This window comes from Balaenoptera musculus, chromosome 6, assembly GCF_009873245.2.
Source record: "Balaenoptera musculus isolate JJ_BM4_2016_0621 chromosome 6, mBalMus1.pri.v3, whole genome shotgun sequence".
Taxonomy (NCBI): Eukaryota; Metazoa; Chordata; class Mammalia; order Artiodactyla; family Balaenopteridae; genus Balaenoptera; species Balaenoptera musculus.
Window position 1 is genome coordinate 104,115,144 of NC_045790.1, and position 22,404 is coordinate 104,137,547.

The 22,404-nt window shown below is 46.3% G+C and overlaps 2 protein-coding genes across 2 annotated transcripts; both read left to right on the forward strand.

Annotated features, from left to right (window-relative positions):
• Window positions 1-6,911: 6,911 nt before the first annotated feature.
• LOC118896418 (olfactory receptor 5C1) lies at window positions 6,912-7,845 on the forward strand. Its single transcript, XM_036854186.1, is given in 3 exon segments — window positions 6,912-7,026; window positions 7,029-7,523; window positions 7,526-7,845. Coding segments are annotated over 3 exon segments (930 nt in total).
• Window positions 7,846-15,887: 8,042 nt separating this feature from the next.
• Window positions 15,888-16,837, forward strand: LOC118896613 (olfactory receptor 1K1). Its single transcript, XM_036854639.1, is given in 2 exon segments — window positions 15,888-16,146; window positions 16,149-16,837. Coding segments are annotated over 2 exon segments (948 nt in total).
• The last annotated feature ends 5,567 nt before the right edge of the window (window positions 16,838-22,404 follow it).

The following is a 22,404-nucleotide window of genomic DNA, read 5'->3' on the forward strand; positions in this document are numbered from 1 at the left end:
GGCAGCTGCCCACATACCCAACAGCTGGATTGACTCCTTTGCTGGGCATACAAATGGGCCCACTGTAGAGAGGTATCTCCATCAGGTGCCCATCTCATGACCAGACACTGCAAGAGCCGCACAAGTCTAAGGCCAAAAAGACATATTTTTAGTAGGAACTTGTATGGGAAGTCTTTCCCTTTCTATAAGGATTACACTTGATCCTTAGATGTTAATGTGGCTGCAACTTTAGGAATCTGACCTAGTTGTGTGTACCATACATGTTAGCAGGGGGAGACAGCACTGTCAGGCATGAGGCAATGACTGGGGAGGGATATACCACGTAAGGACCCCCAACTTCTCCCTTCTTTAAATGGTGCATGTTCCATTCCAGGTATAGCGTGTTTCCACAGGGCCACTTTGCAGTAGGACAAGGGGATCCCAGTGGAAACTGAGTAGTTTCCCCTCACCCAGGGGTGAAAGTAACTCACCCATCCTGGTAGGATGTCCCATTATAAATTCCAGTAGATAATGCCTTTCCCAGGAGTGATAGGACTTGGTGTTCTCAGCAGCATAGCATGTTGATCCATGGTAAGGTCATTGCTTTTAGGATCAAAAACAAAAACAAACAAAAAACCAAATATTTAGCATGGCCTGAAAAGCTCCACCAATTTGGCCTCTACTACAGCTCTAGGCTCAGTCCCAACTCTCTCTCCATCATTCTCTGGGCTCAAGCCCACTGACCTTCTTCCAATTCTTCAAACGTGCCATTTGCATTCCCACCTCCAGGCCTCTTCACGTGCCATCACTCCCACCTGAAACACTTTCCTCTGTGTTTTGATTTCGTTAGTTCTGACTCTAACTCCTTGCAAGCTCCAGGGAAAAAAGGGACTATGGCTATTTGGTTCATCATTAAGACCTTAAACTTAAGCTGAGAACATAGTAAAGTGCAATACATATTAATGTGAAGTAATGAACACTCTGCTAACATGAATGACAGGTTAGCTCTAAGACACACCCTAGAAACAAGGAAATTCCAGGTTGCTCCCACACCATAGCCGTCTACTCTCCACAGGCTGAGCTACTCAGCCCTACCTTCAGGCTCAGCCCCCTTCCCATCTCTTAAGGAGTGATTCTCAATCACCAGAACCTGGGTCCACCCCCAAGAGTTCTGATCTTATTTCCTGAGTGATGACTTCATGCCCGGTCCTGGCCTCAGGTTGCTTCCAGTCTGGCGCAGCATCAGACACAATCATTTGTTTCCTTGTCTGACTTGGATTCGTGTTCTTGTATATGCATCTCCCAGATGCACGGAGGGAAAGAATGGCTCCAGCCCACAGGCAGGAAGGCTTCCTGCAGAAGGTGATATTTGAACTGGTTCTGTAACAAAAAAGGAAGAGTTTTGCAGAGAGACAAGAAAGGGGCTGGACATTCCAGGCAAGAGGAATAATGTGAAATGTTAGGAGAACCACAAGAAGAGTTTGTGTTTGTGTAGAAGATCATAAAGCATAATAAAAATATTGAATCCCAAAGAATGGATGGAGGAAAGTGAGCCAAAGGGACTCCTCTAAACAAGCAGCATGATTGTCTTCCCCACACAGAGCCTGGGGACCCACTCAGCCAAACTTTTCCAGCTTCCCTGGCGCCAAAGAGTGAGTCATCCCTGGCATTCCCCTGCCACCAGCTGTCATGGAGTCCCCAAAGGATGTGGAAAGGGAGTCTCCATGGAGTCCAGGACAGAAGAGGGGGAAAGAGGAGTCAGCAGGAAACCAGAAAGAGGCCATTCCCCCAGGGCTAAAGAAGAGCATAAGTCCCCCTGTTCCTACATCTGGGGTGGGGCGTGTCCCTGCGACCCCTCCACCTGCCAGTGTCACCCAAAGGCTGGACTGAAACTGCTCCATCGAAAGAACTCCCCACCCACCTCCACCTTCTAGGTATGTCCTGCCAACCCAATAACCACACACTAACACAGTGACAGCAGCTGGTGTCTGGACTGAGACATGTCAAATGTTGGTGTGCTGAGGAGGAACATGCTAAGAGCTGGGGCTTTTAGGAAATGGGGAATCCACATCTTGAAAAATGTCGAGAGTCCAGCCTCACCAAACTTATATGTGTTCATGAGCATAGTGGGGCCTGGAGAGAGAGGATGAGTCAAAACAAAGAGTTGAGCAGAGAGAAAGGAGTGAGCAGGAGGAGGCTAAGAGAACCCTCTAGAAAGCTAGAATCTTAAGATGTCAGAGCTGGGAATGCTGTCCAATATGACCTAGGCTCTTGCTACTCAAAGCATGGTGCCCAAACCAGCAGCACCAGCGTCACCTGGGAGCTTGTTAGAAATGCAGAATCTCAGGCCCCTCCCCAGTCCTTCTGAGGCAGAACCTGCATTTAACAAGATCCCAACATGAGTCCTATGCACATACAAGATGGAGAAGCTCTGATGCTCACGGTCCCAAATCAAGCTGCATATCAGAATCACCTGGAACACTTTTTACAAGTACGGATTTCTGAGCCCTGCTCTAGATCAAATCAATAAGAATTTCTGGGTGCTTTGTATAGCCATCCGTTTTTGCACAAAGCTCCACCAGTAATTCTTTTTTTTTTTTTAACATCTTTATTGGAGTATAATTGCTTTACAATGGTGTGTTAGTTTCTGCTTTATAACAAAGTGAATCAGTTATACATATACATGTCCCCATATCTCTTCCCTCTTGCATCTTCCTCCCTCCCACACTCCCTATCCCACCCCTCTAGGTGGTCACCAAGCACTGAGTTGATCTCCCTGTGCTATGCGGCTGCTTCCCACTAGCTATCTATTCTACATTTGGTAGTGTATATATGTCCATGCCACTCTCTCACTTTGTCCCAGCTTACCCTTCTCCCTCCCCATATCCTCAAGTCCATTCTCTAGTAGGTCTGTGTCTTTATTCCCATCTTGCCCCTAGGTTCCACCAGTAATTCTAATGACAGAGTCTGCAGAGTAGACTGGGAACCCCTGATCTGGTCCAATCTGCTTAATCTAAAGATGAGAGGACTGAGGCAAGACAGTGACAACTAGCTTGGTAATCTGTTAAGAGAACTATTTAGGGCCTCTGTCTAGAGACAAAGAAAATTGGATTTGGAACCAGATCTGAGTTCAAGCCCCAACCCTATACCTTAAGTGCTGTGTATCTTGTCTCCTTCCTTCTTTGGAACTCCATTTTCTTAACTTCAAGGAAAAAAATTAATTCCCTGAATGTCAGGATTACTCCTCATGGGCAGTAAGGCAACAGAGAGAAATTAATGGAGAATTCACTCTATGTTTTGTGCACATGCACACGCACGTGCACACACACACACCATAGTAACCACTTAACTGAAGTTTTGGGATCCCTGCACCCCCAAATTTCAAAGCAATTTAAAAGCCTTGAAGTTTCATTACCCCCATTTTACAGGTGAAGAAATGGAAAGGCGCTCGAAGCAGCTCTAATCCTCACTTTGTGAAGGTGAGTGGTGTTTGTTTTCCACGTGGACAGACAGAAATACACAAGGGGTTTGCCACCAACTGGGTTCTGGATGCAGAACTTCAGCTGGCAAGCTGACTTCATTCATGGAGACCATATAGTTGGGTGGGGCTGGGACCCTACAGTTTTCTACTCCTGAAGGCTGTCTGACCTCCACCAGTGTGACCCCATCAAGGAAGAGGGGAAGATCCCTAAAATTCTGTATCCCTAAGGATAAAGGGAAGACTTAGGCATGGTCTCAAATGCTTCGTTAGGTGAGGGAGAACATCACTTAGGTAATTATAAAACGATGGAGTAGAGCTATAACGTAGAGATCCCAGTAAGTGGGGTTCCAGAAATGAGAGGTTGGGTGGTTGGATGTTCAGATAAAGCTTCCTGGGAAAAAGTAATGATCCCTGAGCTGAGTCCTAAAAGATAAGAAGGATCAGCTCTGGATGTAGAGTTGAGGCAAAGAAGATGAAACCTTTGAGATGTCCTGGGACTCTTTAGCTAGGATCCTATCTCTGGTTGGAACAACCATCAGGGCATTTTGTATACATATACATAAAAACATATATTATTGTTTTGTGCTTTTTCTTCAATCTGTACATTTTTCCACAAATTGTGTTTTTATCTCAATGTGGTTTTAAGATTTCTCCACATAGATACATATAAGTTAAATCTATTCCTGTTTAACTCCCACGAGCCTATTGACATTGGCTAATGTTGGGCCATTACAAACAGTCCAGGAGAGCATGCACCTTTGTGCATGTCTCCTTGTGTACATGTGTGAGAGTTTTCAAAACACCAAGAAGTAGAATTGCTAGGTGTTATGGACTGAATGTTTGTGTCCCTCCAAAACTTATATGCTGAAGCCCTAATCCCGAATGTAATGGTATTTGGAAGTAGGGCCTTTGGGAGGTAATTAGGTTTAGATAAAGTCCTGAGGGTGGAGTCCTCATGATAGAATTAGTGCCCTTATAAGAAGAGACTAGACAACTTGCACTCTATGTCTCTTCACCACATAAGGATAAAACAAGAAGGCATCCATCAGCAAGTCTAAAAGTAGGCCGTCACCAGAATCCAACCATGCTAGCACCCTGATCTTGGACTTCCCAGCCTCCAGAACTGCAAGAAATAAATATCTGTTGTTTAAGCAACCCAGTCTATGGTGCTTTGTTGTAGCAGCCCAAGCAGACTAAGACACTAGGGTATACACATTTGTAGTTAACTGCCAAATTGTCCTCCAAATTTTCAATTTACATTTCCACCAGCAGAACCTCACCAACATATGATATAATCAAAATTTTTTTCATCCAAGTTGCACTTTACGAAGACCTTCATCATCTTCACCAGCCACAGGTAGGTCCCAAACATCTAAACTTCTCTTAAAGGAAGGAGAAAGAGCATTTACTCATTTCCAGGTGCTGCACATTTATTGCCTCTTAGAACCCTCCAACAGAGATATTACATCTACCTTAGAATGAGAAAACAGTCTGAGAGAGGTGAAGTGACTTGCCTGAAGTTACACAGCAGAAAGTGGTGGAACCCAGATTTAAAACCAGGTCTGCATGCTGTTAATGTTCATATTCTTTCCACTGTTTTATACATTCGACTAATATTTATTGAGCACTGATTACATACCAGACCCTGGAGGTAAAAAAATGAATCACAGGGCCATACTTAGCATATAGTAGGACTCAATAAATATTTGTTGAATGAATATTGAATCAAGGAGCTCAAAGCCCACAGGAGAGACGGACACATAAAAAATATGTGCAATTGGGACTTCCCTGGCAACCCAGTGGTTAAGACTTCACCTTCCAATGCAGGGGGTGTGGGTTCAATCCCTGGTCAGGAGCTAGAATCCCACATGCCTTGCGGCCAAAAAACCAAAACATAAAACAGAAGCAATATTGTAACAAATTCAATGAAGACTTAAAAAAAAATGTGCAATAGAATAATGAAACGCTGTGATGGATGTAAGCTCCAGTGCAGCCAGCACAAAGTAGGGAGAAGTTTATTTTCCTTTCAGTCATCTGAGTCACAAGGGAAGGCTTTACATCCGAGATAGTTTTTGTCAAACACAAAAAGAGGAAATGGGTTCTAGGAAGAGGGAACAAGTGAAAAGGCACAGGAGTGTAAACAATGTTATATTTTCTGGAAATTACACTACTTCTGGTTGCCTTAAAGTTGCTTCCTTCCAGTATCGAGGCAAGGCATCTAGCTCAACTCAATTAACTGATCCTTCATTAAACACCTGCTGTGTGCCAGGCTCTGTGGGAGATGCTTTATATGCATTATCTCATTGAATCCTTGAAGCTTTTTCTTTCTCCCTACACAGATGAGAAAATTGAGACTTGGGGAGGTGAAGAGTCCAGCCCTGGAATATATTCAAATCTTCTGTTCTTTCTACTTCTTGCCGTCTCCCCCAGAGGCCAACCACTGCTGCACTCTCCCTTCCCATGTCTTACTTTAGTGGAAAGATGTCCTCCCAGCAAACCTCAAGACCCACAGCAAATAGTTACCCTTTGGATCAGGAGACTGTGTCCATTTCATTGCCTCTTTTCCTCCTTGGGAAACTGGAGCGACGAATGCATATAGAGTCATGGAGTTTTCGATCCTTGTCCAGACACCAACTACTATCCTATTCATCATTCATGCATTTAACAAATTCAGGCAGACTTTGGAGATATTGTGGGTTCAGTTCCAGACAAATGCAATATAGCCAATATAGCAAAGCAAGTCACACCAATGTTTTGGTTTCCCAGTGCATATAAAAGTTATGTTTACACTATACTGTAGTCTATTCAGTGTGCAATAGCATTATGTCTAAAAAAAGCAGTGTACATACCTTAATTTTAAAACACTTTATTGCTAAAAATGCTAATCATCATCTAAGCGTTCAGTGAATCATAATAGTAACATCAAAGATCACTGATCACAGATCACCATAACAAATATAATAATGAAAAAGTTTGAAATATTGTGATTATTGCTGAAATGTGACACAGAGACATGAAGTGAACAAATGCTGTCAGAAAAATGGTGCCAAAAACCTTCAATTTGTAAAAAACAAAAACATGAGCAAAAAACAAAACACCATCCGTGGAGCATGATAAAGCCAAGTGCAATAAAACGAGGTATGCCCGTATTTATTGAGCAATTACTATGTGCCAGGCAATATTCTCAGAACTCTGGATTCAAAATTGAATAAGACAGGCAAGATTCCCACTCTCATGAGGGTTAAATGATAGTGACTTCTCAGCACTAAAAACACAGGTTTTGAGAGGTGATATGGCTTGTCCAAGGTCACACCGCTATTTTGTTACACAGTTAGGACTCACACCCAAGTCTACCTGTCTCCCAGTACAAAGCGCTTTCTCACAGGTGATAGTCCTAACCTTTCCCTCACCTCCCTCCTGCTTTGTCTCTCCTCAGACTCTGTCCTGCAGGATGATGCCAGAGAACTTCACCTGGGCCAGGGGTGCCCCTACTGAGTTCATCCTCCTGGGCATCACAGATTGCTGGGACCTGCACCTGACCCTCTTCCTGATCTTCCTGCCCGTCTACCCGCCGCCCAGCTCCACACACCCGTGTACTTCTTCCTGGCCAACTTCTCCCTGCTGGATGCCTGCTATTCCTCAGCCATCGGTCCCAAGATGCTCGTGGACCAGCTGTTGCCCTGCATCACCATCCCTTATGCAGCCTGTGCCCTCCAGATGTTTTTGTTTACAGGGCTGGCGGATGCCAAGTGTTGCCTGTTGACATCCATGGCCTATGACCGCGGTGTGGCCACCGGAAACCCTCTTTACACCGCCGCCGTGTCGCGACGTCTGTGTCTGGTCCTGCTGGCAGCATCAGACCTGGGTGCGGCAGGGAGTGCCGTGGTCCACACGACCGTCACCTTCCGCCTGAGCTTCTGCGGCTCTCGGGAGGTGAACAGCTTCCTCTGCGATATCCCTCCACTGCTGGCCGTCTCCTGCAATGACACCAGTCTCAGTGAACTCCTCCTCTTCGTCGTCTGTGGCTTCATCCAGAAAGCCACCGTGTCGGCTGTCGCCGTGTCCTCGGGTTCATTGCCGGAGCCGTGATCGGCATGCACTCGGCCAAGGGCCGGCGGCGAGCAGCCTCTGCCTGTGGCTCCCACCTCACGGCCGTGGCCGTGCTTTACGGGACACTCATTTTCATGAACCTGCGCCCCAGCTCCAGCTACACCCTGGGCACCGACAAGATGGCATCTGTGTTCTACACCCTCGTCATCCCAGCTCTCAACCCGCTCACCTACAGCCTCCACAACAAAGAGGTCAAGGAGGTGCTCAGAAGGAACTGGAAGCACTGCTGCTGTCCGGGGCCGGCGCACGAGTGCGAGGTCCGAGAGGCTGGTTAGGACTGACTCTGAAGAGATGAGGAGAGCTCTTCCCGGGCCCGGTCACTGTGGGTAAAGGTGGAGGTTCCTCTGGCTGGGTGTCTCTTGTCATTGTTTGAGGGGGAGAAAAGGGGAGAAACTGAAGCTTACAGACAGCAGACAGGAACCTGGAGTAATCTAGACCCAGTGCCAGAATCAAGATCAAGTTAATCTGCTGTTGAGCTGCCTTAGGTTCCTCGATGTTCAAAACATGGAAGTTCCTGCATGTCGCCAGGTGCAGTAACTAAGTTTATTTGCCACTTGAACTTCTAAGAGGATGATTCCCAGAAACACCAGATAAGAGCCGTATTGGCTGCAAGTGTTTCTAGATTCTTGCTCTTCTGAGGTCCTTCATGACCAGTGAGTCTGCTTCTGTTCACCTTGACCCCAAGAGAACATCTTCAGAACCCACTCATGCCACAGAATGGGATGGAATCTGGTGAGGCAAATATCCTTCCCTATTAGCCTACATAGTCCATCTCTCAGGACAATAGCTAAGCAGCACCAGAACATATACATGAGCTCATTCCTAAAATCCTATAGTTGGGTTAGGATTTGACCAAGATTAATTTATTTCAGGGCTGTGATAGAGATTAGGAAAGGATCAGAATTATGGTTATGGTTAGAATATGGTTAGCGTTCATGTTATGGCTAAGACTAGGGTTAGAGTTAGGGTAAAGCCAGGGTTAGGTTACAAATGGACAAATTTAGGATTGAATTAAAATTATGTAAATTTTACAATTTGGATTGATTCTAATTAATAGTGGATTGGGGATAAATTTAGGAGTAAGGGTTTGGATAAATTTGAGCTCTTATTAGAAATATTAGAAATAACATGTACACACTACTATATATAAAATAGATAGCCAGCAAGGACCTACTATATAGCACAGAGGACTATACTCAATATTTTATAATAAGCTATAAGGGGAAAGAATCTGAAAAAGAATGTGTGTGTAACTGAATCACTTTGCTGTACACCTGAAACTAAGACAACATTGTAAATCAACTGTACTTCAATATAAAAAAAAGAAATGTTAGAAATATTTTATAGTTAGTGTTAAAGGGCAGGACTACTTAAGATGAGAATTCAGGTTTCTTTTTTTATTGCTAGATTAAATTTGAGTTAGAGTTTAGTTCATGTTAGAGCTCTGTTAGATTTAAGTTAAGTTGGTATGTGGATAACGTTTGTGATAAGCTTAAGTCACAGTCTAGATATTATTACAGTTAGCCTAGGTTCAGAACTAGATGAAAGTAAGGCATAAGAAGAGTATTTTGAATATCAAATCAACATGTTTGGGGTCACTTTAAGACGTATTTAGGGTTATGGATAATGGTTGATGTTTCTTAAAGCTTAAGAGTCGGAGCTAATTATTGGTGGATTTAAGTTTCATTGAGGGTTATGAGTTTGCTCAGATTAGCATGTGGTCAGGTAGTGTAGACTGCTTTGTGTTAAGATTACAACCTCCAGAGGCAGAGTTGGGGTCTGGAGACGAAATTCCATAAACCTCTTGGGCAAAGGCAGCCACAGTGCTCCAGGTCATGCTGGACCCTTCAGATCCAGTACCCTTGGGATTTTTATCCACCCAGAGTTTACAATTTTGACAGATTTTCTTTGTCTCCCTGACTCAGGTGCACATGGGCAAGGCCCAAGGCACTGCATTCTGCCCATGAAGCCCCTTCGTGCAAGAGCAGGACAGGAGTGGACCCCAGGAGTTATGAGAGGCGCTTCCAGGGAGAGGTGGAGCATGGTCAGAGTAGATGTCAGCTCCTGTCTCGGCCCCTTTCCAGCTCCTCCTGATTTCGGCTGCAATGAGGCCTGGGGTGGCAAGGTATGGGACTCAAACAATGCTTCATTGTCACCCCCTAATAGGCTCCCCATGGAGTCTGTCCCTTGGACCCCAGCCAGGGGCTGGCCTCACCACTCCAACTTCCTTTCAAGGAGAAATCAGCTGCTGGGTACTTAGACTGCAGGAACACTGAAGGTTCATCCCAGCTCCCTGGGGAGGTGATGCCCCTTGTTACCAGAACTGGGTCCCTCCTTAGTAACTATGGTCTTCTTGGAGGTCCCAGACTAATGGAGAGAGGAATGTGGACTCTAATATCTCCTCAATTCTTAGAGAATTTTTACGTTTCCTGACAGGGTCACCAACTTGTCCTGGTGTGCCCAGAACTGTCCTAGTTTTTAAAACTCTAAGTCCCACGTCCAGAAAACCTCCTCAGTCCTGGGCAAACCAGGATGTTTGGTCACCCTATTACCTGATGAGCCTGCATGTTGAGAGCAGAGGGTACAATATCCCAAACTCGACACATTTTGCCAAAGGCTTAAATGAATTAAAACCCCTTCTCCCACCACAAGTTTTTGTTTTTGTTTTTATAAATTTATCTATTTATTTACTTACTTACTTATTTACTTATTTATTTATTTTCGGCTGCAATGGATCTTTCTCTAGTTGCGGCCACTGGGGGCTACTCTTCGTTGCGGTGCGTGGGCTTCTCATTGCAGTGGCTTCTCTTGTTGCGGAGCATGGGCTCTAGGCACGTGGGCTTCAGTAGTTGTGGCTCGCAGGCTCAGTAGTTGTGGCGCACAGGCTTGGTTGCTCTGCGGCATGTGGGATCTTCCCGGACCAGGACTCGAACCCGTGTCCCCTGCATTGGCAGGCAGATTCTTAACCACTGCACCACCAGGGAAGTCCCCACCCCGAGTTTTTATAATCCTTTCCCAGTTCTTTCCTCTTATCACCATGACAACTCATATGCCATGACAGTGGTTGGAGACGTTATCAGAAGAGTTGGCAACTATGGGAATGAGAATGGAAAGTTTGCCCCCAATTCAATGATGTTTATGCTCAGAGACTTCCTCTGTGGTCTTTTCTTCTTGTTATGAATTCTTGGGCTCTTATGACATACAGTTCTCACCACAATCAAGGGAAAGTTTCCAGAGGCACATGGCCCCTTCCATCATCTTGGCCCTACAGGGTGTACATGGGTCCTTCCACATGTTTAGCATCTGTGGAGCAGTCAGATACAATAATCACATAAATCCTACACATTCACCGGAGGAAACATGAAGTTTAAGGCTGCTATGCTGGACCTACTTGATAGCTAAGAAAATAAACAAGAAGGAAGGGGAGGCACTGGAAGACAATAACAGAGCCCAACCTGGAGGATAAAGGAAGAGAAACAGTCAGATCCTCATTCCCAAAGCGAGAGGCCCAGGAAAGCTCCCCAATTCTGATCAAATATTTCCTTTTTTAAACCTCCTTCAACACCATCTACTAAGACAAGCAATTAGGACAAAAGCAGGTTTGGGATGGGGAAGACTGGGTACTTATTGCACAAAATCAGTTGGACTCTGCAGCATGGGTGGGAATTGAAAGTAAGGGGTATTTCATGGGGGAAAAACAAGCACACACAACGGCACAGAGGTAAAATGAGCTCGGTGTGCACAAGACTCTAACGAGACCAATTTAACTGGCTAGAGATAGATGTGTAGGGAAAGAAGTGGAGAGAAGTGTGAAGATTGAAGATCTGGGGATGGGAAGGACACCCTACGGGCTGGATATCAGGTAGGGGAATTGGGACTTTATTCAGTAGGCAGCAGGGAATCATTGAAAGTTCATACCTTCAAAATCACCCTTCATGGTTGTTCTGACGCAGAGTCATGCAAAGCCATTCCCACCTGGAATGCTACAAACACACACGGGAACACATAGCCCCTTCAACACAGACCCAATCCCCTATTGGAGACCTTCATGCACAAATAAACACTCTCAGGTTGTCACTGCCGTCCACACAGACACAGGCACAGCTGCACATTCAGACACACACTCAAGCTCACAGACACATTTTGTTTGACAGAGACATGATCATTTCACACCCAGGCATACAATCACACACACACACACACACACACACACACAGTCACTCAGGCATACTATTGCCACAGTCCTCAGAGGCACAATCCCTCCCACACTCTTACACTTCCTCCAAGAAGCCTCGGCAACAGCTGAGGGGACAAAACAGTTGGCTCCAGAAGCTACTGCTGTAAACCCCGGACTTGGGGCTCAGGAGTCAGCTCTGGCCTCCACAAGACAGGGACCGGGGAGCAGTAGTTTCATGATGCACGGGGCTCCTGAGGGTCCCCCGAGTTGAAGGTGGCACCAACCACCCCTACCCCCATCAAACTGGGCCCTAGAGAGAAAGAATAACAAGCCCCAGAGCCAGGCTGCCTCCCACCACAGGAATGAGGGCCAGGGGAAGGGATGCTGTCGCTGGGAGAAGCTAAGGTGCTCCCAAGGCCCCAAACCCCATACATGTGGCCACTAGCTCCCTCCCCAGACCCTTCAGTGACGGGCTATGCTTGGTCCTCGTTGCTACTCCCTCCTGTGATGTGGAGAAGCCGGAAGGTACACTAGGGGCAAGTGGCCAGGCTGGAGAGTGTACGAATCTGTCCTCTTGAACGTGGCTGTGGGCATGAGCTGTACATGTGAGTGTGAGAGCGGGGGCTGTTTGTGTGAGGCTGAGACTGTGCGTTTCCATCACCGCCCGATGGCATCATTGGGGGAGAGAGAGGGAGTGTGTATACGGACTTGCCCCTCTAGGGTGGCACATCTCTGCTGTGACCCAGCATGAGCCTATGTGAGTGTAGCCATGTGTGTGAAGTTGCGAGGCCGTGGGCCCCTGGGGCTGTGCCAGAAGATGTGATTGTGTGACGGGGTGTGACAGGGTGTGCCGGGATGGGGTGGTCAGGCACTGGTAGAGAGCTGACACAGACTACGTGCTCAGAGGAAGCATGAACGTGCATGTCCCAGTAGCTGTGCATGGTGCCAGGAGCCCCCGTGAACAGGAGTCTGTAAATGAGCGTCACCCTCTGGCCTCAGTGCTATTTTGTGATTGCTTTGGACCCTCTGTTTATGTGTAGGATGGTCTGGGTCTGTGGGTCTTGTGGTTACACTTGTCTGCTTACTCAGATGTCAGTGTCCACATTTCTGTATGCGATTGATCGTGCCTGTGTATTTGCAGAGCACGGCTGGAGGCTGCATATGCCCACATGCCTGCACCGGTGTGTTTGTGATTACAGATGAATGTTTCTGCAAACAGCTCCGTGTATTTGAATGTTTACTGAGACCAATTTAAACACGGGTCAGAGTAGGTCCAGTTTCTGAAAAAGCCAATTCGTAAGCAAGCTTTCCCACTCCATCTTACCCTCTCACCCCGATCCTCTTACCTTCCTGGACAGTAGGATGTGATTGTAAATTTGAGAAAAAAATGTTCTCCAGGGATCCAAACCAGAAATTCTTCTTACCCAATGGAGGAGGAAAAGGAAGACAATAGGGTAGGAAGGGTCTTTGTTTTATTTTAATAGAGAGAAGGATGTGAAAAGAAATTAAGAGATCATTCTCCTGCAGAGATGACCTCAGCATAGCCTTCAGGAAACCTATCCTAAAATCCCTCTCCTTTTAAGACCCCCCTCTTGGAGAATCATCCAAGATTTCTGCAGTGAGATTCAGACAGGAAAAAATGGAGGCATTGAAACAAGTTGCCTCTGTCCTTAAGAGTCAAGTCTCTGCATCTGGCAGGTGTATCCATCTGTCTGCATGAGTTTCCCATAAAGGGTGTGCATCTGTTTGATGCTGTAAGTGTTTGATTTCATGGGAAGAGTTTTCCAGGGATACAGGGAGTCATCCAGGTTCTTTGGTTCTTTTTTTGTTTTTTTTGTTTTGCAAGTCTGAAAATTTCTTTATTCCTTTCTCATACTTGATTAATATTTTGGTTTAGGATAGAGTTCTAGGTTCAAAATCTTTTTTTTCTTCAGAATTTGATGATATTACTCAACTGCGCCCCATCTTCTACTGTTGATGACACACTGGGTGGCAGTCTGGGTATCTGAACATCATCAGATCCGCACATCCCTGGGAGTGACAGCTTCTTCTTTTTTTTTTTTTTCATTGCCAGCATTTGGTATTGCTGCTATTTTATTTTGGCTGCTCTGATAGGTGTGAAGTAATATATCAAGGTGATCTTAATTTGCATTTCTGTAACGGCTAGTGATGTTGAACATCTTTCACAAGCAAGCTTATTTGCCATCCATATATCCTTTTTGGTGAAACATCTCTTCATATATTTGCTTATATTCTAACCGTATTTTTTTAAATTTTACGTTTTGAGAGTTCTTAAAATATTTTAGGTACCAGTCCTTCATGTAGTTTGTAAATATTTTCTTGCAGTCTGTGGCTTGTCTTTTCATCCTCTTAATAGAGTCTTTCTCAAAATGAAAATGTTTAACTTTGATTAAGGCCAATTTATTGATCTCTTTCTTTTGTGGATTGTGCTTTTGATGTCATGTCTAAGAACTCTTCACCAAGCCCTCAGTCCTGAAAATTTTCTCCTATTTTTTTTTTTGTAAAAGTTTTATAGTTTCACACATTTTTACACTTAAGTCCATGATCATTTTGAGTTAAATTTTGCATTTGCAGATGACATGATAAGCTATGCAGAAAATTCCAAGGAATTTACAACCAAAAATCTCCTAGAACTAATAAATGAGTTCAGCAAGGTCTCAGGATACAAGATCAACACACAGAATTCGATCACATTTCCATATACTGACAATGAACATGTGGAAACCAAAATTTAAAACACAATATCATTTACAGTCACTCCAAAGAAAATGAAATACTTAGGTATAAACTTTAACAGAACATGTACAGAATCTGTATGCTGAAAATTACAAAATGCTGATGAAAGAAATAAAAGATCTAAATAAATGGAGAGACATATCATGTTCACGGATTGAAAGACTCAACATAGTAAAGATGCCAATTTTCCCCAAATTGATTTATAGTTTTAATGCAATTCCTATCAAAATCCCACAAAGGATATTTGTGGACACAGATAAGTTTATTCTAAAATTTATCTGGAAGGACATGGACCCCAGAATAGTTAGAACAGTCATGAAAAAGAGTAAAGTGGGAGGAATCATCTAACCCGGTTTACGGCTTGCTGTAAAGCTACCGCGGTGAAGACTGCTGTTGGCAGAGGGATAGGCATGGTGCTCAACAGAACGGTGCAGAGAACCCAGAAACAGCCAACAAGCAGCCAACTGACTTGACAAATGTACAAAAGCAAGTTAATGGAGGAAGAATAGACTTTTCAATAAACAGTGCTGGAACAATTTGATACCAGTAGACAAAAAAGAAAGAAAAATACCTTCACCTAAACCTCATGCCCTATGCCAACAATTTTCTTTCTAAAGATTGAAAAAAATACATATATACACACACATATATAAATAAACATTGCTACGGCTCCAAGGCAGGAGTCACTTTTGCATTTGTACCTGAAAGACAAGTAAGGACTAGCGCGGTAGAAGGTTAGGTGCTCAGGGGCCAAGGCCAGCGTCCAGCGCCACCACCTCCGCGCCACACCGACAGCTTCTTCTTTTGACCCTCAGTGTTCTAAAACATCATGTTTGCATTTGGGTGCTGTAGGTTTACATTCATTTCAATATATGTGTGCCCTTAATGTTTGGAATTTTTATTTCTTTGATAAGTTCCTTGCTTCCATCTGGGTTTTCTTTTCCACTCTGACTTTCCTGAAATAAATGCCCATTGGTCAAATCTCTCCCTGATTTTGATCCTCTCTCTGTTGGATCTTTTCTTTTGTGTTTTCTTCCTTCTCTGGTCCACATCCTGGGCAATGTTTTTGTTCTGTTTTTGCTTCAAATCACAAAGTATCCAAGTTGGAAGCAGCCTTCAGGGTCACCTGGTTCAGCTCCCTTACTTTACTGATGGGGAACCTAAGGCCTGGAAAGGAAGAAGATTCAGGAGGAAAAATGATTTGCACATGGTCCACACCTGTGTGTAGCAACACGGCTGTCTGACTCCAAACCCATGATTTCCCTCATGGCCAGAAAGCCTTGAGCAACTTAGTGGCCCTTCACCCTTTTCCTTTGACACTGCGGAGATGACTCAGCAGTAGAAAGGAACCCCTGGGGTCCCAGGCAAAGGAGCAGCCCAGCCATGGATGCTGCCAATGAGACTTCAGAAGGAGCCGCATTCACCCTACTGGGACTAACAACAAGTCCTGGACAGCGGCGGCCTCTCTTTGTCCTATTTTTGGTCCTGTATTTGGCGGGCATCCTGGGTAATGGACTCATTGTGGCCATCAACCGAGCCAGTCCAACCCTTCATGCACCCATGTACTTCCTGCTGGCCCATCTGTCCTTTGCTGACCTCTGCTTTACCACCATCACTGTACCCAAGCTGTTGGCCAACCTGATGGCCATGACCGCTCCATCTCCCTGGCTGGCTGCCTGACCCAAATGTACTTCTTCTTTGCCCTGGGTGTAACTGACAGCTGCCTCCTGGATGTCATGGCCTATGACCACTACGTGGCCATCCGGCACCCCCTCCACTATGCCACGAGGATGTCCCGGGCTGTGTGCACAGCCCTGGTGGGGACTGCGTGGCTCGTGTCCCGTGTCCACTCCCTCCTGCATATCCTGCTTATGGCCCACCTGTCCTTCTGTGCCTCCCACCAAGTGCCCCACTTCTTCTGTGACCACCAGCCTCTCTTAAGGCTCTCGTGCTCCGACACCCGCCACATCCAGCTCCTCGTCTTCACCGAGGGTGCCGCGGTGGTAGTCACTCCCTTCCTGCTCATTCTCGCCTCCTGCGGGGCCATCGCAGCTGCAGTGCTCCAGCTGCCCTCAGCCATGGGGAAGCTCCGGGCTGTGTCCACCTGTGGCTCCCACCTGGCCATGGTGGGCCTCTTCTACAGGACAGTCATTGCTGTCTACTTCCAGCCCATGTCCCGATATGAGGCCGAGCGGGGCCGAGTGGCCAGCGTCATGTACACTGTCGTCACGCCTATGCTGAACCCTGTCATCTACAGTCTCCGGAATCGCGATGTGCAGGGGCTGCTCAGAGCCCTTTTCACTCGGCAAAGGATCTCAGCTGGTGACTCCTGAGTCCTGGACCCCACCAAGGACGGACTGCATCTCCCACAGTGACATTCATGAATGCGATCATCTGCTCTGTGCTTTTCCCAAAACTGTAATAATGGAGATCCCTTTCCGAGTGCTACCACAAAGCAGATCCTTGCCCAATCTGATTTTATTCCACAACAACCAGGCAAGCAGATTTTATGACCCAGTTTCATAGACAAGGAAACTGGGGCTCAAAGTTAGATTTGACCTTCCTAAGTTTACACCATTTTTAGGTGGCAAAGCCTGGGCCCTTTCGGCCACATCATGCCCTCTCCTAACAGTCACTCCCAGGCATTTGGGGAGCATGCATGCTACCACTTTCTGCTGTATGCGGCTTAAAGCTATACGGGAGGCTATGCCAGCCAGGTCTTGCTCTGGGGAATTGGCACTTTGTTTTCCATCACATCACCATGTTTTCTCAAAACACTGACTTCAGGCTTCCCTGGTGGCGCAGTGGTTGAGAATCTGCCTGCCAATGCAGGGGACACGGGTTCGAGCCCTGGTCCGGGAAGATCCCACATGCCGCGGAGCAACTGGGCCTGTGAGCCACAATTGCTGAGCCTGCGCGTCTGGAGCCTGTGCTCCACAACAAGAGAGGCCGCGATAGTGAGAGGCCCACGCACCGCAATGAAGAGTGGACCCCGCTCGCAGCAACTGGAGAAAGCCCTCGCACAGAAACGAAGACCCAACACAGCTAAAACTAAATAAATAAATAAATATTTTTTAAAAAGGATTGAAAATCTTTAAAAAACAAAAAAACATTGACTTCTTCTCAACTGTCTGAGACAGAGACAAAAATTCACATACCCATGTGTCAGGGGTTGACCTCACCCAGTGAACCCAGTTTGGCACATAGGAGGCACTCTGGGAATCTGAGATGAATAAATGACTGTAGTTTTTATGTTCATGAGTACTTAGAAGCTGTCCATCTGTCTAACCCTTTGTTCTTGTACTTGTTTGCTGTGATGCTGTCCGTTCAGCTACCCCTGGCATTCTGTGCTAGGAGCATGCTTTAGGCATGAACCGTAAATCAATAAATTGAATTAAATTAAGCAAGGCAGAGAATGGACGGGGCACGGGTATTAGGGGCAGATGGAAGAGGTAATTTTTTAAGTTTTTATAGTATGTCAGCACTTCACTTTTTTTTTTTAATTTTTATTTTTTGGCCACGAGGCATATGGGATCTTAGTTCCCTGACCAGGGATCGAACCCACGCCCTCCGCATTGGAAGCGTGGAGTCTTAACCACTGGACCGCCAGGGAAGTCCCTGCACTTCACTTATTTTCACCCACAAAAAGCGTGGGTACTTTTATTGCCACTTTACGAGTGAGGAAACGGAGGCTCGAAGATGCTGAGTTAGTCAGTAGCAGAGCCAGAGCAAACTCTTCTGTTCCTCAGGTCCCACAGGTGTATTTTCACAGGGCCCCATAGAATTCAGGCCCTGGGTTTGGGAGCCTCAGTGGAAGAACTTGCAGGAAGAAACCCCAGACCAGGGCAGGTGTACTGTCTCGGGTGAGGACCCGTTTTGGGGTCTGAAAGGCCCTCACAGTGTGCCCAAATTTTTACCGAAGAGGTTTACGAAGCAGGAGCTTTTCTGTCCGTCTTTCCCAGAAATCTGTACCCACTCCGCCACCCCAGCCTGCCTCCCCTCCCCACCCCCTTTCTAGAGAGGAGGACGGCTGCAGAGGTCCTAGGGCTGGGGTAGCTGTCCCTCCCAGCTCCCACTAACAAGCCTGCCACCACCTGGCCCTGGAACTGCTATCCTACGCTGTTTATGTCTGAAAGGAAACTTAAAGGTCTTTAGACCAGTGCTTTAGAAAACAAAACAAAACACAAAACCACAACTCTTTTCTTCAATGAAATCTTACCCAGAAACATACTATCTAAAATGAAGGGGGAAAAGCTGTACAGTGTAGATGGAACAAGGGTCAGAGGCCTGGAGCCCATCTTCTGAGCCTCCCCGATGCTCTTCCTCACTGCCCTGAGGGGCCCCTGATCTAAGCCAACCCCTTCACTTGATAAATTGGGAAACTGAGACCCAGAGTGGTTAAGGGACCTGCCCGGGTCACACAGAGTCAATGGCTCAGCCCGCCAGCACCCCGTCGCTTGGTCCTGCAATAACATGAGACCATCCCTTCCCGGACCACCTTCCTTCCACCCGCACCCCCAGGCCCAGGTTGATGCCAGATCCTCGCTACTCTATCAATAGCCCTGCAACTGCTTCCTCCCTCCGCCTCTCTAAAGTTTCACAAACACACTGGTCATGATGCTTATCACCCATTCAACACCTGCACCATCAGCCCCGCCCTATGGCGTAATGTGCGTCATCTCCTGGCCATCAGGGACCTTGCCTGAGTTCTCTCTGTGTCTCTAGAAGCTGGACAGAGAATATGCATGTGCTATGCTGTCACCTTGTCTGTCGTCTGGTCTCCTTCCAGGTGATATTTCTGTGTAAGGGGAAAGGGGCCCTCTGGGGCTCAGGGGATGGTCAATGCTTCTTTCTTCTGGGCTGCCAGCCTTGACTTGGTCATCCTGCTCAGATGTCAACCCCCAAAAGAGGCCACAGCTCTGCAGGGGTGGTCCCCACCACCCACGTTGTAGCACAGCCTGGCTTCTGCCCTTGGCCTCTGACCAAGGCACGCGGTCTCTGCCCCAGCATGGTCAGTGCCTTCTACGGGATGACTGTGACCAGCATCACAAGGGCTCTCAGGTCTCACGATGGCCCAGGGAGAAATCCCCACTTTGAATGTAGGGAAACTGAGGCTCGGAGAAGAAAGGAGGCTTGTCCTCGTTTGCTCCACCAGCCAATTTAAGTCCTAGTTCTCCTGACTGTCAGTATCATGCTCTCTCTACCACACCACAAACCGTCACTCAATTCAAGTTAATAAATAGTTATTGACCATCTTCTATGTGCCAGGCGCTGGGCTAGATGATGCCTGGTCAGTTCCAGACCCCCCGTAAGACAGGCAAGAGAGGGGAATGGTGGGCACATAAATAGCCTCAGTCACCAGGCCTATGCGTCCCCGGGCCCCATTCCCATCCCACCCCCACCTAGATCTGGCCTCTTGTTTTACTTCAGGAAGCCCTAGAAAATGATACTGACCTGGAGACAAGAAGAGAAATCCTTCCCCCATCCCCAGTCAAGAAAAACCACTAAAGAGTTCATAAATCCACTGAAGAATTATCCCTGCATCTTTTTCACATGAATAATTTTTAACACCTTAAGCAAAGGTATGCAAATGATTGACTCACTTCCAAGCGGTTCCCTTGGAAGAGATGACACTTATCCCAAGGAGGTTGCTTCAGCTCCAGGGAATTTGCAGTCCCTCTTCAGAAGGACTTTGAGCTGCACAAGGAAATCTGCTTCTCTTCACCCACCACATTCCCTGACGTTGTCCTGAAATGACTTCTCACCATTTCAGAATCAATCTAGCCTGCCCTCCCAGCACTGATATCACCAACCCTTCAGTTTATTCCGATAATATGTAGCACTAGGAACCACGTCATCCAGAAAAAATAAACAATTACATTTCAAGAAAAGAATGTGAGTCTGCCTTTCCAGCCTCGTTTCTAATGCAATCTTTCTGCATTATAAAGTTTCAGCCTTCATTCCAGAGGTACAGCAACTGGAGAGATCTTAGTAGTGAAAGAGGCTCTGATCATAAATGGTAAATTGATTACTCCTCAGGGGACCAAAAAAATTTCTATAACCCAAGTCTTCTTTCATGCAAGGGCTGCCACAGGGAAAATGCAGCCATTAGACGTGAAAATTAAAACATAAAGACTCTTTCTCATTGTGAAAATGACTGCTTTAAAATATTAGGAACGGATCAATATTCCAAGAAGCTGTTTATCAGCAAGCAATTCAACTCACTCTGAACCAGGGGTGCTTCCCTAACTTACCCTTTTCGTGTCTCTTTTGTCCTGTTTCCTCTGCTCCCTTTACCCTGATGTGCCTGCCCTGTTTTCTCTTTTTTGTTGCTTGTGTTCCTACTTCCTTCCTTTTTTGCTCTTTCTCTCTCTCTCTCTCCCTCTCTGTTATGATTACATACTGGGCACTAGGGCTATAGACAGTCCTTGCCCTCACATACATAACTGCAATGCAGATTATAGAAGCATCAAAGAGGGAGCAATGACTGGAGATTGGGAGTCATTGAAGGGAGAGTTGAGGATTCTGATAGCTGACATTAATAGCTCCAGTTCACCCATCCCCGAATCCTTGGCCACATAACTTTGCCTTCCATCTCTGACTCTGGGTTCAGCCATCCAACTTGCTTTGGCCAATAAGATATTAGGAGGCATGACACAGGCATGAAAAGAAGCTAAGGTATTGGGCTTGTTCTCTTGTGCTTCTCTCTTTGTCATGAGAAGGACAAGCTCAGCTATCCCACCGGTCCCTAGCAGAGAATAAAACACACACAGAGCAGAGCTGCTCCAGTCAAGGTGGCCCAGGCAAGACCAGCGCAGAACAGAGCCCCCAGCTGACCTGCAAACACAAGAACAAGCCCAGGCTGTCCCATTGACACTGGAGTGAAAATATTAAGCCACTGAGTTTTGGGAGTGATGTGTTACACAGTAACAGCAAGCCGATGAAGCTCCCATAACCATTTCTGCTACCTGCCTCTGTCTCCAGTGGAGCACATCCCGGCCCCTTCAATGCCCTGAGGACTGAGCTGCCAACACACACTTGCTTTCTCTCTTTGTTTTTGGGGGATTTACATTCTTGTTCTGAGCATGTTTCTGCCCTCAAGGCTCTGCCAATCTACCGAGGATTCTTTGAGGGAATTAGTCATGTCTTTCCATTTGAGGAGGAACCCTGGAAGTAAGAGCCATTCCTCCCCCTTTCAAATCTCATAACGAGATCCATTTTTTCTTTGTAGAGAGTCAGGGTCATCTCTTGGTTGCCTTCTTGGGGGGACTTTGTAATCACTCCCACGCTCAGATTCATCCTACCCTGGAACATTTTCTGCTCTTCCCTCCTGGGAAGGGAAATGGAAATTGGCAAAGGCTGGAAGGATTAAATGAGCAAAACTGATCAAGTCAGCCTATTTGGCAAGTAGCCAGACCCCACACATAGACAGACACCACCATCCCACCCCTTCCTCTCTCTAGGAAACACAGAACAACTGAGAGTTGGTGAACCCACGACCAAGACCATCACCACACATATCACGAAATCAAGTGACCACAGACCTCGGAAACCACAATGACAAGGTAGGAAGTTTACTAAATATAGACCAGATTTGGTGTTGGTGGCTTTGCACTCATCGTATCATTTGATCCTCATAAAAATCTGTGCAGCACACATTATTATGCTCATTTTACAGATGAGGAAATTGCAGCTCGGGGAGGTAACTTGCCCAAGGCTCCAAATTAGAAAGTGGTAGAATCATTATTTGAGCACAGATCTGTCTCTGGGCTGAAACGAAAAAAGTAAAAGCCCTCCCCTCACCCATTTCTTATCCAAATCTACTGACCATGCATCAGACTCACATGGCACGCTTATTAAAATGCACATTCTCCTCTCCACCCCCAAACTTTCTGAATCA